Source organism: Phasianus colchicus, chromosome Z, assembly GCF_987193195.1.
Source record: "Phasianus colchicus chromosome Z, bPhaCol1.hap1.1, whole genome shotgun sequence".
Classification (NCBI taxonomy): domain Eukaryota; kingdom Metazoa; phylum Chordata; class Aves; order Galliformes; family Phasianidae; genus Phasianus; species Phasianus colchicus.
The window spans coordinates 81,548,482-81,569,072 of NC_143476.1; the positions used below are offsets into that span (position 1 = coordinate 81,548,482).

The 20,591-nt window shown below is 37.9% G+C and overlaps 1 protein-coding gene across 2 annotated transcripts; it reads left to right on the plus strand.

The window, feature by feature from the left end:
* Position 1: 1 nt before the first annotated feature.
* Positions 2-16,049, plus strand: C1QTNF3 (C1q and TNF related 3). Of its 2 annotated transcripts, none has more exons than XM_031608413.2 (6): positions 2-499; positions 5,370-5,481; positions 7,563-7,717; positions 12,516-12,645; positions 13,838-13,937; positions 15,650-16,049. In XM_031608413.2, the coding sequence occupies exons 1-6, from the start codon at positions 212-214 to the stop codon at positions 15,807-15,809; spliced, it is 945 nt and encodes a 314-aa protein (XP_031464273.1). In that variant the 5' UTR covers positions 2-211; the 3' UTR covers positions 15,810-16,049. The 2 variants fall into 2 exon arrangements, with proteins under 2 accessions (XP_031464273.1, XP_031464274.1); XM_031608414.2 differs by having other exon boundaries at positions 8-295.
* The last annotated feature ends 4,542 nt before the right edge of the window (positions 16,050-20,591 follow it).

Below are 20,591 nucleotides of genomic sequence, written 5' to 3' on the forward strand. Positions count from 1 at the left end.
AAAGGAGCATGACTGATTTTGGATGAAGTATCCTGTCACTTTGGCATTTTCAGTTTTATTTATTACGCACAACAGTATAAAACCTGGTACTGGTCTCAGTGCCAGGCTTACGAGTGGGACAGCTGAAAGGACTACATAACTCCTGGTGCAGCAGAGAAACTCTCCTTCTGCAAGACTTTTGCTGGACTCTTGAGAAATTATTTTGAATAACATGGCAGAGAAGGATTTCATCAGTTGGCATCTGCTGGCTTTATTTTTTCTTCCATTTTGCCTGTGTCAAGATGAATACATGGAGGTGAGCAGAAGATCTTATAAACCAGTGGCCAAAGTATTGCAAAGTCACCACCAGACTGGCCACAAAGGTTCCAGAAGCAGGGAAATTTTGAAACAGCGGAGTCAACTTATAGAGTGGACTGTTGCTAATAGCTCTTCTACAGACCAAAATGTTCTGAGACCAGAGGTAGATGATGTAGAACTGACTACCTCAGATAGAGTCCAGGTACTCTGAATTAATCTTCTAAAGATAACTTTACAGCTAATGAGATATTTTATTTTTTTTTTCTAAGATTACTAATAATATATTTATGAAATGAATTTTATTACAGCTGTATAATGGTCTGTATTCTGCTGGGTTGCTTAATACATTTTTTAAATGAGCTGGGAGAGTCGACAGCATGTTTGGGGATGATCGTAATGACACAGATAGAAGCCCTCTTTGGCTGAAACTTTGATATGTTGAAATCGTATGACAGAAAAAGCCTCTTAACCATTTCAAGTTGTTACTTGCTTAATATATTAAAGTTTCAGAATCAATCAACTGACTTGGCTTTGGAGGAAAATTAAAGAATTTCTAGAGATATTTGCAAAGATTCAATTAGCAGAGAATGAGTTTACTTGAAAACCATGTATATCATATATTGAGACAAACATAATGAAATTCTGAGTAGTCAGAATTATAGTTCTGAAGGAATGCTTGAAAAAAACCCACAGGTACTTGTTCTGAGATCTGAGTAGCTTTAGTAATTATATATAACAAGTTTTGTTATTTAGTTCTGATGGGAAAAAGATTTGGATTTGAATGAAACTTTTAAAATCAACCGCAGCATCTGCTTTTTAAACCGGGGGTATTTTATGCCTTTTACACAGCAATTTGGATATTATAGTCATCAACCCACAGCAAACTGAACAGTTTGATTATACATAAGTACTGCAATCTACATTTAAAAGAAAAATCTGAAGAGCAGAAGCTTTTTATAGCACAACAAAATACTACTCAAAAAAAATTCTGTTGATTGGTATTTTTTAGAAATAAGAACAATGTGAGTGTTTTGTTCTTATTACTGATACAAATGTTTGGTCCAGTACAGTTCACTTTTTGTCATTTGTGATTTAAAATTCTTTTAGATCAAACCATGATATTTTGAATTCCAAAAATTGTGGACATACAGACAAGTGTTGAATAACAACTTACTCTGCAATCTGCTTCATGATAAGCAGACAGGAGATCTGATTTTAACCCCATTTTAGGCTTAAATGACTGAAACACATCAGAGTATGGGCACTATATGCCTTGTCTTTAAATTTTGTAGCTGCATTTCATATTTCCTGCACAGGAATTTTATGTTCTTGTAGTTCAATTGGCAAGATAGATTGTTGGTATGTTGAATGACATTTGCAGCATACAAATAATCAGTCGGGTATGCTGTACAATGCGTCAGTTAGCATGTGTGTGTGTTTGTCTTAAGTGCACAGAGAATTGTGCAGTTGCATACTTTAGACCCTATGTTGCTGGTAGTTAAAGACAGCTGCTAACAAAATATCAGATAATGCAAGATTTAATGCAATATAATGATTTTTTTTTAAGGTAAAATTCTCCATTTCAATAGATTCTACTGCTTCTGGGTGCATGTGTCTCTCTTACCAGAGTTTAGTACCTGTATGAAGTTGTCTGCTGCTAGAAGAAACTGTGACATTAAAATTGAGCCCAGCAAGTCTGAGCACAACTGATGGCAGTCATTTACTTGCCAGTCTCCTCTCTAGGAAGCAATCTTTGCTGGAGAAATGATGCAATTTTTGGCTTACTGAAATGAAATGGAGCACTAGCAGATGTGTGACAGGGCTAATCCATCATGGAGTGTCTGATGCAATAGGTATTTTCAATCTCGAGACTCCAGGGGTTTCCAGGCAGAGGAGGAAAAAAGGTGGAAAGGACATATTCTAACTTATGTCAAACCTCTCCCTTCCCCATGAGCTGTTTGGCAGCTGCTGGAAACAACCAATCAGTGAAGTCAAAGGTTTCACTCCTAAGTCCCTACTTTCTTGATTATCTTAGCTGTGGCTGGAGAACTCTTGCTAAAGTACAGTAAAGATCTCATTCCATGTTGTGGCACTGAAACAATAGCATTTGATTATGAAGCCAGTTTCTGTACTTCCAGTAATTTATGAAAAATATAATACGCTTTTCTGAAACACGAGAACTCAATGAATGGAGAGACATTTCTCATTTTTGAGACTGCTCCCTGAAAACCTTCAGGTACTACACAAGATACTGGTGTTTTGCCTCAAATGCTGGTGTTTTTCTTATATCATTGCTAGAGAAGTAGCACAGAGAACTCTGGTGCCCACACAGACATGCTATTATGCATTCGGAACAGGAGCCAAGAGCAGTGGGTGTACATTACTTGTCTTCTGTGCTATCTTAGATAGCATAACAGAAACCCATAAAATTAATCAGGAAGTAAAAAGAACTAAATCTCCAATTATGATCAGTTCATAAGTTTAAATTAAGGGAATTTTATAAACCATCTGCTGCCTAAAACTGCCTCCTAAATACAAAATTGTAGGAAAATCAACAAATATCCCCGCTATCACTGTTTCCAGTTTTCTATCTGTATTAGGTTAGTGATGTAGCAGATACATTTCAAAAGCCCCTCAATCACATTTATGTTCTGAAAGCAATGCCAAAGATTCATTGTGCTATAAAATTTATGTGGATATGGCTGCATAGGACACCTTTGGCAAGTAAGCTGTAATTAATCTCTATGTCCCATTTGAGTGTACTTTTACATTAGGCACAGGCTTTTATTTTAACTGTAGCTTTCATTTAGTTCTCTGATTTCAGAGATTTAAAAAGTATCCTCAAAATTCATTGTTCTTGGCAGTTGATTGTGAACATTTTTTTCCTCCTAGTCAAAGAATTAGTAAAGTTAATAAATCAGTACTTCTTTATGGCTTGCATAAGTATTTATTTATAATTCAGTGGGACTGCTCTAGTATAACCAGATTAGCAGGACTTGTCTTCCTGCACATGTAATAACCTGTTGAGTTTTTGGAGAGATTATGTCAAAATAGGCTTTGGCTACAACCAACACTACTGTCTATTTTACAATAACACTGCTGGTAATCTAATACCATTTGGTCAGGATTTCAGTGCATCGTACAACATAACAAATCTTATCGGTGCAGAGAGACTCACATGCCTGAAATAAGGCTTTCTGACATGTATTTCATTTGGGGGAGCTCGTGGTTTCACATAGCAATAAGACACAGTTGTAACTATTTGGATATTTCTAGGCTGATCACACTTATTTGCACTTGGCAGATGTCTATATGGTTGGCTTTTTCATTTAACTTGAATATCAAGCACTATCAAAGAAAAAGCTGGAGATTTTGCTGTCAGCCAAACACTTTATTCTGATGGTGCAAAATGTTTGCACAGTTCCCATCCTCTCAACTACCCTTTGAGGACTGAAAATGAGCTGAAAGCAGTCACTTCTCTCATATTCAGAAATGTTTGATCAGTGTGCCTGGTGATTATCTGTTCTATACTTCATAAAAGCTAGGAGAGATGCAGACTCCAGGAACAGACAGTTGAACAGGTAGAACTCATTTTTCTTATACTGCATAGACTTTGCCCAGAATAAAAGTGAAAAAACAAAGTGTTGATCAACATTATATAAATCCAAAGCCCTTTTGTGCACTGCAATTAACATTTCTATTAGTCTGTGAATAATGAGTGTATTTATTTGCTGAACTGTCAGATTAGCCTTTATTGCCATGAGAGCTCCACTGTCAGTGGTTCCAGCTGTGGAGGGCACATGTCTGCAGCAAGCAATATTTTGGTGGCATGAAAGGTATTTTCTGTATCAGTGACATAAATTTTAAAGCCTCTTGAAATCAATGAATTTTGAGGGGATGAATTCAAAACATGGGCATAAAACTTCAGTATTTCAAATCCAGCTGGTGACATCAAGGGCAGAAATACAGCATATCTGTATGATCATTTAGCAATTCTCATCTCACCAGAGGCTAATTTGCTGTTAAACCAATAGATCCACATTAAGCAAGTCATTAGATGATGATAAAGAGGAATGGAAAGAAAGTAAAGGAAGTGAAAAGGAAGACAAATAATAGAACACTGAGAGAAAAGGTGCATTTGGAATTACTGCCCTCTAGAATTTACAAACCGCCCATTTGTGACTCTGGATAGTAGCAAAGAATCATTAAGAAAAAGCAACAAAACAGGAAGAATGAAGATGTAGAGAAATAAAATAAAATCCAGGACATCTGCCTCAGCTGAGCCATCAGAAGCTTTGAGACCTCTAAATCACTACAGTGAAAACTAGCCAGGACTGAATGAGACTCCATAGAAATAAATACAATGGGGCACAATTGAAGAGCACTGAAATAAAGCTATTATCAAACCACTATTACAGAAACTGAGCTGCATATATTTAACTTATTATTCATATTGCTGTATTACTTTTATCATACAAACTGGTTAGAGATAACATCCACAACTGCTAATAGTCAAGTGCCATTAATACCAGGTGTTGTGGTCAGTTCAAATTTTTTGTCTCATAGCTTGGTAATTCTTTTGGTTCCCCAACCAACTTAAATACCTGGTAAATACACAAGTCTGAGGGCTTTAAGAGTTGTGTATTTTTAACATCTTTCCAGAAGTCTGACCCAATTTCCTCAATGCTTAGTGGAGGATCATAGCTGATGGCCAACCTTTTTTCCTACCACTTGTTGCCTATAGTCCTGACTGTCAATAAAGGTCAGCTGAAATATGGGATCAGCAAAAAGTAGTATTGCTGTCTAACTGGGATATTAATCTAGTTTTCATTACTTGGTATTATTTTATTTTCAAAACCCCCATTATTTGACATAACTTTTTTTTCCCTCTTAAATCTTTTGAAAATAACATTTTTGGAGAGAACCCAAATATAGCAGATTTCAGTCCAGATAAGCATTTTGAAAAATCAGCATATATGCAGAGTCTACATAATGAAGAGCCTGTGTCTGACATGCACATGATCAATTTACTCCATGAATGAGTTATTTAAAACTTACTTTTGTGCCCTTAGCCCCCCCAGACTGGACCGCAGAATCCAGACTGTAGCTCCTGCTGCCGTGGTGACTTTGGAGTTCGACTCTACCAAGGGCCCCCAGGACCTCCTGGACCCCCTGGGATGCCGGGTAAAGATGTACTTTAATTGATTTTTGAGCAGTCTAATTTTAGGCTCTAAATTTCAGGGTAGTCTGTAAAGTACTACAGAATGATCCAAATCAGGATCAGAGGATGGATTTAGAAACAAACTTTTCTAAAATTTCCTGGGGGGACGGAGGTTTTCAATTAGACTTAAAAGATTTTTCTAGTGAAAAAACATTTGATAATAAAATTCAGCTTTCACAAATTCATGTTGAAAGCAATGTCACTGCATTTTTAGGCCAAATTATTCTTTCTCCTTAAAGCAGCATGAAGCTTCCATTAAAGCTGGAACAACTTATTTCCTGGAGTTGATTATTGCTTTCACTCTGAATATCCTGTAATGCTATTTTGTGCTATATTCAGGAGATGTTTTCATCGGGCATACTGCTAGCCAAATTTCTACAGAGACACACATATCCCTATCTTTCACTGAAATTTCTTCATTTCTTTCTTGTTTTATTTTTCCTTAATAAAAAGTATTTTTTAAAGGCAAAATATGCACACAAAGAAATAAATAAGACTAAATAAGAATTTATAGTTTCACCTAGAAAAAAAGAAGGGCCCATTGTAAGGAAAAAGATAGCTGTATGTTGGTCGATGTTCGTTACAGAAGCTACTGGGGGGTAGGGATTTGAAAATTACCATCCCTAAAGCAGATAGATAATATTAATGAAACTAATGGTGAAACTTCTTATGCGTTTTGTACCAGTTTAAAGCGGACTTCTTAGAAGCAGCACACGATTTTGTATTATACCCACACTTTCAAGGCTGCCAGCTGAAATACTGAGATACAGCCTACTCCACCTTTGCCTTTTCCTCATATGAACGTGTAACTCAGACACACTCCCTTACTACCAAAGGATGCTAGAATTGTATGGCCCATGGCATCCCTCTGCAGTTTGAAATTTTTCTATTTCCTTCAACTGCTGCATTTTCTATCACTGCACACTTGAGGTGAAGGGCAACAGCTGTTTTTCTCTTGATTGAATCAAGTATGGTTTGTATACTTCTGTTCTGAGCTGTAGTTCTCTTGTTACACAAAGGATCAATTCTTGTAATTTGTAGGAGTTATTGATTTCCTAAACAAAAATTGCTTCTATTCTTCTGTCATTCAGACATTTTATTTGAAGACATTTTCCTAATACAAAAACTTTGAAGAATCACTTACTCAGATTTGCTTGCAGACAACACCATTTTTGAAAATTCATAACTAAAGTGACTAATTAGAAAACAAGCAGAGAGACAAAAAATATAATTTAAATTCAGGTAGATCATTGATGACACTAATTAATCCTCCGAGTAATTAACTGAAAGATCAAGTTCTTGCTTTAGGCAGGCATAATAATTACTCTGTTATCTTGACCAATTTTAAAAATTTGTCAGATGCATAGATGCTTGGTCAGTAATTTCTTCAGTAAACAAGAGGAATTAATACAGCAGATGCAGAAATGCATTTGTTGTAATGACCACCATTATAAGAAGTCCTCTCAGAAAAGCTTCACTGTAACATTGTCTTCAAGCCTAGGAACAAGCAACCAACCTGTTAAAGCCAACTAGCACATCAAGAACACAGCCCCTCCCAATTTTTGGCACAGATGGGCCAGTTTTTAGCTAGTTTAAAGTTACACATTATAAGTTACCTTACATTTTAAAGTTTTAAAGACAGCAAAAGGTATTTCAAAATTATCCTATCCTGGTCACCTTGTATTAATAGGAAATATTTTTACAAGAAAATAAAAATAAGACTGAAAATGCAGACTACCTGATACGTGTCAGCCAACAGTGGCCTTCACTTTACTCAAGTCTCATATCCTCTGAGGTCTCCTCCTTGGACATCTTCTGTGCAAGGCAATTGACCTGAGACATCTGCAGTTAATAGAGCAATAACAAGATAACATTGTGGTTAACTCTTAAACATCAGTGTACATCCTTCTGGAAAATGCTCATCTTTATTCAATGGTACTGAAAAGTGCATGTGTTGCAAACTGCTAAAAAAGGACTCTGATACAGCATCTGTTATAATGCATGAAATGACTGAAGTTATACAGGAAGGTCCATTTCTTTTAAGGAAATCATGGAAACAATGGCAATAATGGAGCAACTGGCCAGGAAGGAGCCAAGGGTGAGAAAGGAGACAAAGGAGATATGGGACCAAGGGGAGAGCGCGGCCATCATGGACCCAAAGGCGAGAAGGGTTACCCTGGGATCCCTCCAGAGCTACAGGTACAAAACATCTGCCTCACATTTGCTGCAGCAGAGATTAGTATAGGATACCTAAGAAGGAGATCCACCTCTAAAAGAACACAATGAAAGGCAGACGTAGCATTTGTCATGATTGACAGATATGCTCCAACAGATCTTCCTGGAAAAGAAAGTCAGCAAAGTTTAGCCATTTTAGACTAAGGATCCATCAAAGTAACAGCAGGAAATATGGCTCCCTTTTACAACAGAAGGCCAGTATCTGGGTGATTAAAGGTGAATAACAAGGACGAATATTTTTCTATTAAGCCCCATTACATTACATAGATCTGTGTTTCCTAGAGAAAAGAGCAAAAGAGTTACTTAGACTCATGCTCCTTAAGCCAGTTAGGCCTTGTGAGACTCACAAATCATCCAAATATTGGGTCAAAAACTTTGAACTCGGAACAGAGCCCTCTTGTTTTGAAAAATACCATTCAGCAGAATGGTATTCATCACAGCATTCATCTGTGTTTTCCAGTGGTTCAGTATCCTAAGTATGCTGAGAAATACGTAGGCTCTGTTAGGTATGAGCCACCCAAAATCCAGGGAAGCATTAAAAACTGAGTTCAAGTTTGAGCTGATAAGCACTGCTGAAGGAGAGACATCACAGAATCACAGAATTGCCAGGGTTGGAAGGGACCTCAAGGATCATGAATCTCCTACCCCCCTGCCACATGCAGGGTCACCAACCTTCCCACCTAATGCTAGACCAGGCTGCCCAGGGCCCCATCCAATCTGGCCTTGAACACCTCTAGGGACGGGGCATCCACAGCCTCTCTGGGCAGCCTGTTCCAGCACCTCACCACTCTCTCTGTAAAGAATTTCCCCCGACGTCCAACCTAAATCTCCCTTCCCTCAACTAAAAACCATTTCCCCTTGTCCTGCTGTCACTCACTCTTTCAAAGAGTTGACTCCCCTCCTGTTTGTAGGCTCCCTTTAGGTACTGAAAGGCTGCAATGAGGTCACCCCAGCCTTCTTTTCTCCAGGCTGAACAAGTCCAGCTCCTTCAGCCTGTCCTCATAGGGGAGGTGCTCCAGTCCCCTGATCATCTTTGTGGCCCTCCTCTGGACCCCCTCCAACAGCTCCCTGTCTTTCTTGTACTGGGGGCTCCAGACCTGGACGCAGTACTCCAGATGGGGCCTCACAAGAGCGGAGTAGAGGGGAACAATCACCTCCCTGTCCCTGCTGGCCACCCCTCTTTTGATGGAGCCCAGGATACCATTTGCCTTCTGAGCCACAAGAGCACACTGCTGGCTCATATTAAGTTTTTCATCTATCAAGACCCCCAGGTCCTTCTCCACAGGGCTGCTCTCAAGGACCGCTCCTTCCAGTCTGTATGGATGCCTGGGATTCCTCCGGCCCAAGTGCAAAACTCTGCACTTTGCTGTGTTGAACCTCATCAGGTTCACCTGGGCCCACCTTTCTAGCCTCTGAATGACATCCCTTCCTTCAACCGTGTCAATCGCACCACTCAGCTCGGTGTCGTCAGCAAACTTGCTGAGGGTGCACTCGATTCCGTCATCAGTGTCATTGATAAAGATGTTAAAGAGATATATTTGTACTCAATTTTTTATTTTCTTTTTTACCTAGTCTTCTAGCTTTTGGATTAGAGTTTATTCATGGAATGTGAGAGGTGGTAGAGAGCTCACATACATGTACCTGCAGTGCAGCAGAGTCATGATGGTGTGATTGGGATTGTCTGGTCTGCAGAAGGCTTAGGAGAGACGTTATAGCTCTTTACAACTAGCTGAAAGAAGGTTGTGATGAGGTGGGGGGGTCAATTTCTTCCCCTGAGTAACTAGTGACAAGACTAGAGTGAATAGCCTCAAGTTGCACCTGGGGAGGTTCAGGTTGTATATCAGGAAAGATTTGTTCTCTAAAAGAGTGGTGGGCTGCCCAGGGAGGTGTTTCAGTCCCTGGAAGTGTTCAAGAAACGTTTAGAAAAGGGTTATTGGGGAAATACTGGTGGTAGGAGGATGGTTGGACTAGATGACCTTGGATGTCTTGTCCAACCTTGATGATTCTATGATTCTATGATCCTAATCCTGTTCTTAAGGCAATCAAAACTGAATGAGACTTGGATATCTAAGATCCTTGCTTACAGATGAAAATGGATTTTAAGAGTTGTCCACACTGTACACTACAGTGTAAAGATATATGATCATTACATCAGCAGTAGCAGTAGACTTGATTATGTCTGTGAAGTGGCACAGGTACTAAAGGCAAGATTTAGGTATGTGAAAAGGCCTTGGGATTAAAGTCTCCAGCTGCCACTGCGGTGGCTTCTGTAGGTCTTATATCAGATCAGCCAGTCTCACGTGGGGGAGTCCTAAAGCACTTCATATGGCTCTAGATGCACTTGTGTTAGCCATTGATTATTGTTGGACATAGATCCAGATTGAGGAACCTACTTATGCAGGGAGCATCTAAACTCCCTTTGTAATTATTGGGGACCTAGGAGAACAACTCAACTTCATCTAACAATCATTGCTGTTTTTAGGCATACAGGTCTTCAGATTTAAGGAGCCTATAGATAAAATCTCCAGTAATTACAAGACAGTTTATATCCTTGCTCACGTGTACATACTCAAATGGAAGTGTCTTAGTCTTGAGCTGATTCATACCCCTACACTCTGTTTACCACTGACGGTACAAAATTGGGATAAAACAAATATACAGAAAAATTAATTCCACTTATAAACCCTCTGACTTTGGGCAAAACTAAAGTTCTGATCTACTTGAAAATCTACTTGAAAAGGTTTTAACTGAAATGTGTTCTTCCAAATAAAAGTAATTCATATTGGCTTTACATACTCATTAAGATTATGCAAATTAACAGCAGAATCACTAGTATAACCAAACCTGTGGGGGAAATGTGGGAAAATGACTTCAGATTTCTTGGTGTTGTTTATGCTTGAATTCTCAGCTGTAGGTTTCACAAGATGGGATGACTGACAGATTAAAATAGAGAGAATGAAAACAGTTTCTAAAACTAATAGACATTTGTAATAAAGCATATCTTAGCAATCTTTAAAAAGCAAGTGGAATTAATATCATAGCTCAATACCTTGGAAAACATATTTGTTGCAATTATGTTCAACATAGATTTTTTTGCAATATTAAGATGAGCTATCAGTATTTTTTCTTATATAAGACAGTGGTGGTGATTTAGTTATAAACTAAATAATGAAATGGCTTGAATAACAAAGGCTCAAATTGCAATAACTATTTTAAGGTAAAAGTTATTCACTCTTTGATAGATGTGCTTAAAAATTCTTTATACAGTAGAGTATGTAATTGCTTGTTAACATCATGCTTAAGAACTTTGGAGAGAGGAGAGGAAGAGTAAAAAGACTTCTGAATACAATACTGGTTTAAGTACAGAGTTATTTTTAAAGACTTGCATTTCAAAATGAGACGTGGAGAAAGGACATTTTTTTCAGCTTTTCTGATCAGCCCAGAAAAGTACCTTGGGGTTAGAGAGAGAGTGAAATGGAATCTGAACAAAGAGTAATAAATTCCATCTAATGGCCATTACAGTTGCTTTGCTTTAACATAGAATGAACTTTGATGTGAACCTGGCTGAGAAGCAAGAACGTAACCGCTTACTGTCAGAGAAAATGTACCTGTGTAAGGATAAAGAAAATCAGCCAAGCTTTCAGCTCACATCTGGAGGTCCTTAAATTTCTGAGAAAATGGCTAATGGTTTCCATTGTTGGATCAGAACTGGCGTCTGATTTCGCCTCACTTCTCATTTGGATTTGAAATCAAAAGAAGTTTTGGGTGGTTTTTTTTGTTGTTTGTTTGTTTTGTTTTCATTTTTTAATAACTGTTTATCTGGAATCTCATTAAAAATTGGTTATTTTAGGGAGCACTTAACAACTGTAATTGAACACTCTTCTTCTAACTTTTCTTCAGAGAAATTAAGAGAGAGGAATTAAGTGTCTGCTAAGTCACCATGTGACTTTCTAGCATACAGATGCTGCAATTCTGCCTGTACTCTTTCTACTGACATTCATAGACTGACAAAAGAGATAACCCTCTGCCCCACCCATGCAACACGTGTGTTGTTCCTTGGTGTCTTAGTGAGGTAATTTGAATTGTCCAATGTGGGAGGTTTTGCGCTTCTTCCTAAGAAAAAAAATTCACAGCCAATATACCTCCCTGCAAAAAGTGAGAACCACAGTTCTCAATTTCTTCTTTTGATATTTACCATCCTCTGTTGTCACGACTGAGGAATATGGGGCAAGAGAGGAAAAGTGCTGAATCCCAGCCACTGAACCTCTAGAAGATCTCTAATAAAAATGCCTAATTTATCTCTGAAGGTAATTGGCAAGTAACAATCGTGTATGGATTCTACCAAGATTGTTTACTTAACATATTCCATTTAAAGAATATCCAGCCTAAGTACATTTGGGAGCATATAAAAACCAATTAATTCACATTTATCTAAAACACCATGCCAATTGATTATTGCATCATTCTAGAGATATTTGAAGGTAAATAAAATCTAAAACTAAGGTTCTGCCCGGCAAACACTTGCCCATACACTTACCTTTACAGTCATGAATAGTCCAATTGAATCTAAGAAGGCTAGTACTCTTCTAGCTTCCTTCAATGGGAGTTTTGTTACTGGAGTTTAATGGCCTTGGAACAGGCCCTAGAAGAACATCTCTGTCAGGAAAATAAACAGACTGAAAATCCAGGAAAAAATAATGTAGCTGATTCCTCGACACATGTACATTTAATGACTGACTGACTAAGAAGTACATTTTTCCAGGTTGCATTCATGGCTTCCATGGCCACTCACTTCAGCAACCAGAACAGCGGGATCATCTTCAGTAGTGTTGAAACTAATGTTGGGAATTTCTTTGATGTAATGACTGGGAGATTTGGTGCTCCAGTGAATGGTGAGTACTTGCCAAACAAAAGACTGCAATTTCAAACCTCTGGGGAAAAGTGTGGTCAATAACAGTGAGAAAACAGTACTGAGTTAGCACAAGATCAGGCTCACTCTGGAAAATGATTACCACCTGCTTTCAGGAAAATGAAACAGGAAACTGAGTAAGTCAACAGAAGGCTTGCCAGTCATCAAGAGGACATAGAGGAGGGAGGACAATAGCACTTGTAAGTGAAGACTAAGACCATCTTCCTCCATCTGGCCTTTCTCACCCTTCTATTCATTTATTTACAGTTATGATACATAATGTTATATTTAATGGAAGTCAGGCCCTCCAAGCTTGCTGTGTCACTTGGATGGCACTTAGAGGCATAGGTGATTTTCCTCCCAGCTGCTTTCTTTTGAGGTTAATATATAGAAATATAAAAACCTGAGTTGGAAGGGACCCATAAGTATCATTCAATACAACTCCTAGCTCCACAAAGAGCCACTCAAAAATATGTGTGCAAATTAATAAACTTTAACCTGTTCAACAACTTTGATGCATGCTCCAAGCTCCCATTGTAGGGTCGATGCTACAAAACTACAGTTCATGAAAAAGAAGGTAGGCCTCCCTCCTGCAGGCATTTTGTAAAGCTTGTGATACATAACAAGGCTGCACTGGTAACGCTGTTGGTACCTTTCAGAAATGAAAGAGCTCAGAAAGATGATGGAGAGGGACATGCAGTGCAAGCAGAAAAAGTAGTGCATTGCACAGGATGCATTACAACCAGGAGAGCAGCAGTGAGTGCTGTTACAATTGCTCGTGCCCTGAGTGGTCCTGGTGACATGCTGGATATCTGATGGCCTCCAAGGCTGAGCCCTTTTAGGAGTAAGCAGGAACATGAAAACAAGGAAAAGAATGGGTAAGGAAAATCACTATTCTGAGCCTTTGGGAAATTTCACCTTCAGTCAGATGGAAGGGATGGGCAGTCCAGCTGTGTTCAAGTGAAGTCATTTCTCTGGAACAGGACATGGCTTAGCCCCCAACACATGCAGAATAAAAATGAACCAGGTTTTGGTTTCACTGCAAGCAGAAGCAAAATGCCCACTGAAAAAGATGAATTTTGGCCTCAGCTAGTTTTTTTTTCCTAAGCAAGAAGTAGTAGTCTGTAGCGTGGCTACTTCCTTCTATGAAGAAAATATTTTGGTAATCATTTCAGGGGTGTATTTCTTCACCTTCAATATGATGAAACATGAAGATGTGGAGGAAGTGTATGTGTACCTGATGCATAATGGCAACACAGTATTCAGCTTATATAGGTAAGTAGACGACTATGACATTTTCTCAGTAAAAGACATTTGCATCCATGTGACTATGTGGTCACATTTCATAACACAAACCTGTTCTTTTTTAAAGAAATTTCATAGGGTGAAAAAAAACAACTAAGGAAAAGTACTACATTTTGCCCTCCTCAACTTGCAAATTTACATAGTATTTGTCCCTGAGACAAGAATGGAAAATGATCCTTAATCAGAAGTTCCTCACTGCTGAGGAGAAATGAACTCTCACTGCAAGTCAGGATTGGAGTCTACTGATAGAATACTATCATTCTGCTAAAACATATCTTCACCCTCATTTTTATTTTTTTTTCTGTCAGTGAAAGGGTGTAATGAAATGTTCAGCAACTAAAAATACTCTTATGGAAGGTTAAGGGAAAGCACTTTAAAGGTGGAAAGCAGTAGTGAAGATAAGTAAGAAGCAAGGGTGTTCCATTTACTGGCTTTGTTAACATTAACACAATTTGAACAAAAATTTTCTTAGCTGTATATATTTCTTGCAGATTCATGAAGAACAAGATTCACTTTTAACTTAGTATCTTCTATATTGACTAGATCAAGAAGCTTATTGTCAAGTGGACATGTGCAAAAAAAAGTGTTTGAAAAAATGTTATTTGTTTAATATCAATAAGAAGTCTGCAGACAAAATCCAGTTTATCTCTAAAACCTGATAAAGCATAGACAAAAGCTTAGATTCAGCACAATGTATTTTAGGCACTTACGATGAGAGCAGCTTTATTTAAGCTGTCTAGACTTTTTCAATGGCCAGCAACAAAGGCACAACCAACGGGTAGCTAGAATCATAGAATCACTCAGGTTGGAAAAGACCTTAACAATCATCAAGTCCAACCACAACCTAACCATACTACCCTAACTAACAACCCTCCGCTAAATCATGTCCCTGAGCACCACATACAAATGGTTTTTAAGCACATCCAGGGATGGTGATTCAACCACCTCCCTGGGGAGCCTATTCCAGTGCTTGTAAAGAAGTGTTTCCTGATATCCAAACTAAAACTCCCCTGGCACAATTTGAGACCATGTTCCTGCATCCTTCTCCCCTTCTACTTCGTTCCCAGCAGATCTTCTCTGCAAAACAAAAAGCACCCTTTTATTTCCCCCTAAAGCATTGATACTAAAAAAAGCAAAAGGTGGGGGAAGGAGAACTGACAATCAAAGGAATAGTTGGGTTAGCCCACATTAAACACATCTGTGTTTCAACAAAAGACTCAAGGTCTTTTTTTTTTTTTTGAATACCCTGTCTGCCTGCTGCCTGTGCAAGAAGTACAGGAATTCAGCTCACATGAAACTTCTGATCTTGATGCATTTAAATTTGACTGTGATGAATCGCACAGAAAGAGAGATCGTCTAAGAAAATCCAGAATGTTGCAAAGAGTGAGCATAAGTTTATTTTAAATAGTAAACTCGTAACCTGTATGCAGGAAAAATACATCATTTAAAACTTCAGAATTCCAGAATTTTTGAAAGAAATGATGAAATTAGACAAGGTGCAATGTTTGATTTAGAGATCAAATGCAAAATAAATAAATAAATAAACAAACCCCCAAAACTTCAATATTGGCAAGCCTGAATGTGCTTTCTTGGATTAACTTTTTTTTTTTTTTTTTTTTTTAATTGTTTCCTTGATCATTGCTGACAAAGAAAAACTGACTTGTTAAAATGTTCATCCTCAGCTATGAATCAAAAGGGAAGGCGGACACCTCAGGAAACAGCGCGGTGCTGAAACTTGCCAAGGGAGATGAAGTTTGGCTGCGAATGGGAAACGGAGCCCTCCATGGGGATCACCAACGCTTCTCCACCTTTGCTGGGTTTCTTCTTTTTGAAACCAAGTAAAGAAGAAAACAGCTGAATAGCTGTTTATGTGAAGAAGCTTCTTTTTGGAATGGAATTTTTTTTTCTGGACTGTGGAACCGTATAGGTCAGGAAGGCTTGTTTTGATGCAGTGCATTGCTATTTCTGTATCAGAGATGAGTTGGATACATTGGGTAGTTGACACAATTGTTATTGCTCTCTTCTTCAAAGAGAAAAACAAAAGGGAAATAGTTTCAATAATTTAGAGAACAGTTTGCTCAATAAAGCCAATTTTGTATGTAAAAATACTTAACTAAAGTATATATCAGGAATTGAGCGATTGATTTTTTTTCTTCTTCTTCTACTTTTTTTTTTTTTAATGGTATGTTCATTTAAATTTGCATGGAACCAGGCCATAACGAATTATAAGTAGGCTCAGCTGAGACCAATTTTAAAGGAAGATATTTTTACTGGACTAGAATGAACTTTACACACAAAAGAAAAAAACGTGAAAATAAAGGCGTCCAGGATTCAGCTTTACTCCATTCCTATCTCAAACCTCTGAAGATGCCTATGATGTCAGTTTTTACAGATTTTTAGTGTGTATTTATGCTTGCTTGCTCTCTCCAAAAAACAAACAAAGGAAAAAAAAAAAGAGTGGCAGCAATTTCTGCCTTAGTAGCAACTTGACACTTAGGTAATTCAGACTGCAGAGTGCAGGGAACTGGACAGGGGACCTGTCATGTTTCCTCCTAGCCTTTAAATTGATGAAACCTGGTGTAACAAATGCAAGCTGTCAAAACAGAGAGAAGCTGGGACATGTCAACAGCACAGAGAAACATATGAACTATGGAGTTTGGGGATCTTTCAGAAGGATGTATATTTTAATATAGCATATTTACTTAAAAGTGAAGATGTTGATATAGTTTTCTTACCAGCCTTCCTAGAGCCAGTATTTCAGGAAAAGACATTGCAGCCTGGAAAAGCTGTAGCAACTTAGTTCAATATTTAGCTGGTGAAAGCAAACACTGGCTGGCTCAGCAGTTCTGACCACCGTAAATTGGGCCATTCTTCAGCATTAACATTTACACCAGTTTTTCAAAATCTGGGAACCTGAAATCCTGCCTTACTATTTTCTTTTTGTCAGAATCAACAAGAAATATACTAAAGAAACAGAAGTTTGAATGCATCTTCTGCACATTCTGGCTCTCCACCATGAACTAATGAAATACAGATTATATTTCAACAGGGTAAAGACAACACTACCTGTCATTAATATGTAACAAGCAGGGCTAGGACAACATTTCTTTGAAATTCTCTTATACTGAATAAAGATACTCTTATTGGTACAACAGAGAAAGTGAATATAATCTGCTCTATGAATTTCTATCTCCTTGTATTATTTCTAGAATATGGAAATCACACCTTATGATGAATAGTGCGTGTTGATACTTGATGACTGTGATTTGTGATTTTTTAGGTTTACGCAGCAACCACTGAAAATATTCATCTTAATGAACTCTGATGACTTTTATTCTTTCATGAATTTGGGATGGATTCTGGCATGCCTTCAACTTTAAACCTACCAATCAAGTATTCAGATAATGCTGTTCTTCTGAAATAAATACACAAAGTGTATGAGATGTATGGCATCACAAACTAATGTTCAAAGTAAGAAAAACCTTGGAAAAACTATTGTGTACGTGTTAGCAATGTTTGCTTACTTTGTAAAACATACATTTACCCAATAAAGATTAACAGTCATAAAACTACAATGGTTTGTTCATAGTGTATTTTCTATTATATATCTGAGGTCAGCCAAAGAATTTCACCATTTGAAGACTATAGAGGTATATGCACAATATATATTTCTTAAGCATTAATTTTGCTACTAAATTGGAGAAAGCCGATATTAAGAATCATAAAATATATTCTTTTTACATGTGTATATACATGCACACATAAAAATTTAAATCTGTAAAGTTTCCTTTAAAGAATTTGTTTTCCTTTATGGTATAGCTATTTTCATTCATTTGGGGCAGCACAAAACTGCTTAAAAACAAGGATATCCACAAGCATTTTAAGGTTCTTTGTATTATCTGTTATGATGGCCAGTGATACAAAATATAGTTTTGCTATTCTCATTTTATGTAATTTTCACAAGTTTTGTACAACTTGGCCTGCTAAGACAGAGTGGAGGCAACTGAAAAATACCACAAAAGCTTTCTGACAGACAGCAATATGGGAACACATTCTCTATACAGGAACTGAGTGTTTGTGCCATGAGTAATGTGAAAAGTCCTGGATGAAATTTACTTTGTCTGCTTTTCATCTTTTAAACTACAAAGGAGTGGACACATCATTTCAGATGAAATATTTCAGATAGTATGTCAATTCAGATCAATGCTTTCCTTCTTTCAGGAATACATGTTCCTCAGAAAAGTCCACCTTTGTTTTCTCAAACTATCTAAGGGTCAAAAAATGAAAAAGAATGTGAACTAATTATAAACTAAATAAATTTGGCCATAGCTAAGGTGCAAATTAATGTCTTATTGGTGACAGTGTGGCTGTGTGACAGAAACAGTTCATAAAAACAAAGGCCTATCACACTGGCAAACCTAGAAAAATTGCCAATGATGTGTACTGTGAAAGACACTAGTCAGCAAGAATGTCTTGCTGGAAAGGAATTAGGGTAAGATTTGCAATTAGTGGAACACATGATGCCCAGTGGAGACCTGAAGCTCAGTATCCAGGCAATCAAACTCAAGGAATAACCATGGCCTAGACTTTCCAGTCCATACAATAGCAGTTAATAATAAACTTGCAGGAAAATATTTATTTTCCTCAGTTTAGCCAGCATAAAGGTTAGTCAAATCTATTTGCCAGTCTCTTCATGTAAATCAAGAAAGCACAGTAATACTATAAGGTACAACTCAAAGGTGAATACTCTAATTTAGGTACAAAGGTAGAGGTCCAAAGTACGGAAATCACTGTCACAGACATCAGTAACTTGTCCTCCTGTTTCAACAGAATAATAGGGAGTTAACCAAACATTAATGGTAAAGCTTATTCCTCGCAGCAAGGCCAGATCTTCACTCCAGCCACTGCCTGGATTAAACAAATCAAAAAGAGCAGAATTTCTAGGATATGTTGATTTTATTGTAATATCACACATCTGTTCTCTGTGGATGGGAGTGGGCTTCTATTTCTGAATCTGTAGATCTGTAGTTCATAGTCTCAGAAAGACAGATTCTTGGGCAGTATGAATTCACAGCTACTTCAGAGGGATGTACTGAACCTCACTCATACACATTACCTCTGCAGTACTGAATTTATTCAGCCACCTATTTCTTGCTGCATGTTAATGAATCATAGTAAATGATATTGCGTATATCAGCACTGCACTGTTCTTACTGCAAGCGTATGAAAGGGGATGGCTGCTTGCTTTCAACACATATTTTGTGTTGTGTGACTTGTTGCTTTGGGAGAATTGTTTCGATGCCGATCATCAGTGTCATCCCTTGGTAAACTAGTAGATCTGTTTCTCTCTTACACCTATGTATTTCTTAACTTGTTCAAATGCAAATTTCAAAGTGAATTTAATGCCCATAGTTTTGCTCTCACTTTCCTAAAACTGAAATAATTTAATAATGTTCTGACTTGGATGTTGCTGCTACAGAGTACCCACTGAAATGGCCAATAACAGCAAAAAAAAACAGGTGTACAGCACTATATAAGTGAGTTGCTCTGACAAAACTGGCAAAATCCAGAGGTCAACCAGTTTGTGCTTAGAGCATTATTTACATGTTTTAAACCAAAAAACACCAGGTGAAAAGAAGGGGATGCAACAGAAATTGTCTGTTCCTATTCTGCACAAACTCCAAGACCCTATAATGAGAGGAGACGAACGAAATTAATAATCACTTAAAGAAACACAGTATCCCAGTAATGTCATGGCAACATGGAAACATGGTACCATGGAAACAAATCTGTATATGGAAATGTGTCTCTAAAAGAGATGAATTATGCAGGAAACAAGCCAGTCTCACTTGAATGAAAATGTATATATTTTTATACTTCTTGTAAAGGGCAGCATACAATGGATATACAGTGGATACAATCTGTGCTTGCATTAGAGACCAGGCACCTACTTGAAAAATTGAATATTCTGGATATAGTTCTTTTCTGTTGGCTAGCACAGAGTTAAAACAAATTCAGCATTTGCATTTGCAGCCCGTACTCATTTTTGTAGTCCAAGTAACTTAGGAATAAATGAAAAAAAAATATGCAATTGTCTTTAAGGGTTTCTTTGCTCTGCTAACCTGACAGACTGGGAGTGGGACATACACATGAAAAGCCCTGTTACTTCGACGCCTGCTCCATTGCTTTTCCCGGATGGATGTCCATTCTTATCACCAGCCCCAACAGAAACAAAATGACTGTGGCCTCCAGTCAAATGTGGCTACTTTTCAGGCAGGCAGTGTTAAAAGAGCAACTGTGTATGAATACAGGCTTTATTAAACTAAATAGAACTACCAGTGCTGTGTGCAGGGGAAGTGGTGAAATCATCAGGAAGACTTCATTCCAGAGCCTAGAAAAGAGCCTACAAGAAATCTATAGATGGACACTTTGTCAGGCAGTGAAGTCGTAGGACAAGGAGTAATGCCTCTAAGCCAGAAGAGGTTAGATCTAGATTAGACAGCAGGAAAAAAATCTTCACTGTGAGGGTGGTAGGCACTGGCATAGCTTGCCCAGAAAAGATGGGGTTGTCCCATCCCTTGAGGTGTTCAAGGCCAGGCTGAATGGGGCTTTGAGCAACATGGT

Excerpts from the sequence above, each read along its gene's own strand:
- C1QTNF3 (XM_031608413.2), top strand. The coding sequence starts at position 212 with ATGGCAGAGAAGGATTTCATCAGTTGGCATCTGCTGGCTTTATTTTTT. Across the intron at positions 5,482-7,562 it reads TGGACCCCCTGGGATGCCGG|GAAATCATGGAAACAATGGC; the intron begins GTAAAGATGTAC and ends ATTTCTTTTAAG. Across the intron at positions 12,646-13,837 it reads ATTTGGTGCTCCAGTGAATG|GGGTGTATTTCTTCACCTTC; the intron begins GTGAGTACTTGC and ends TAATCATTTCAG.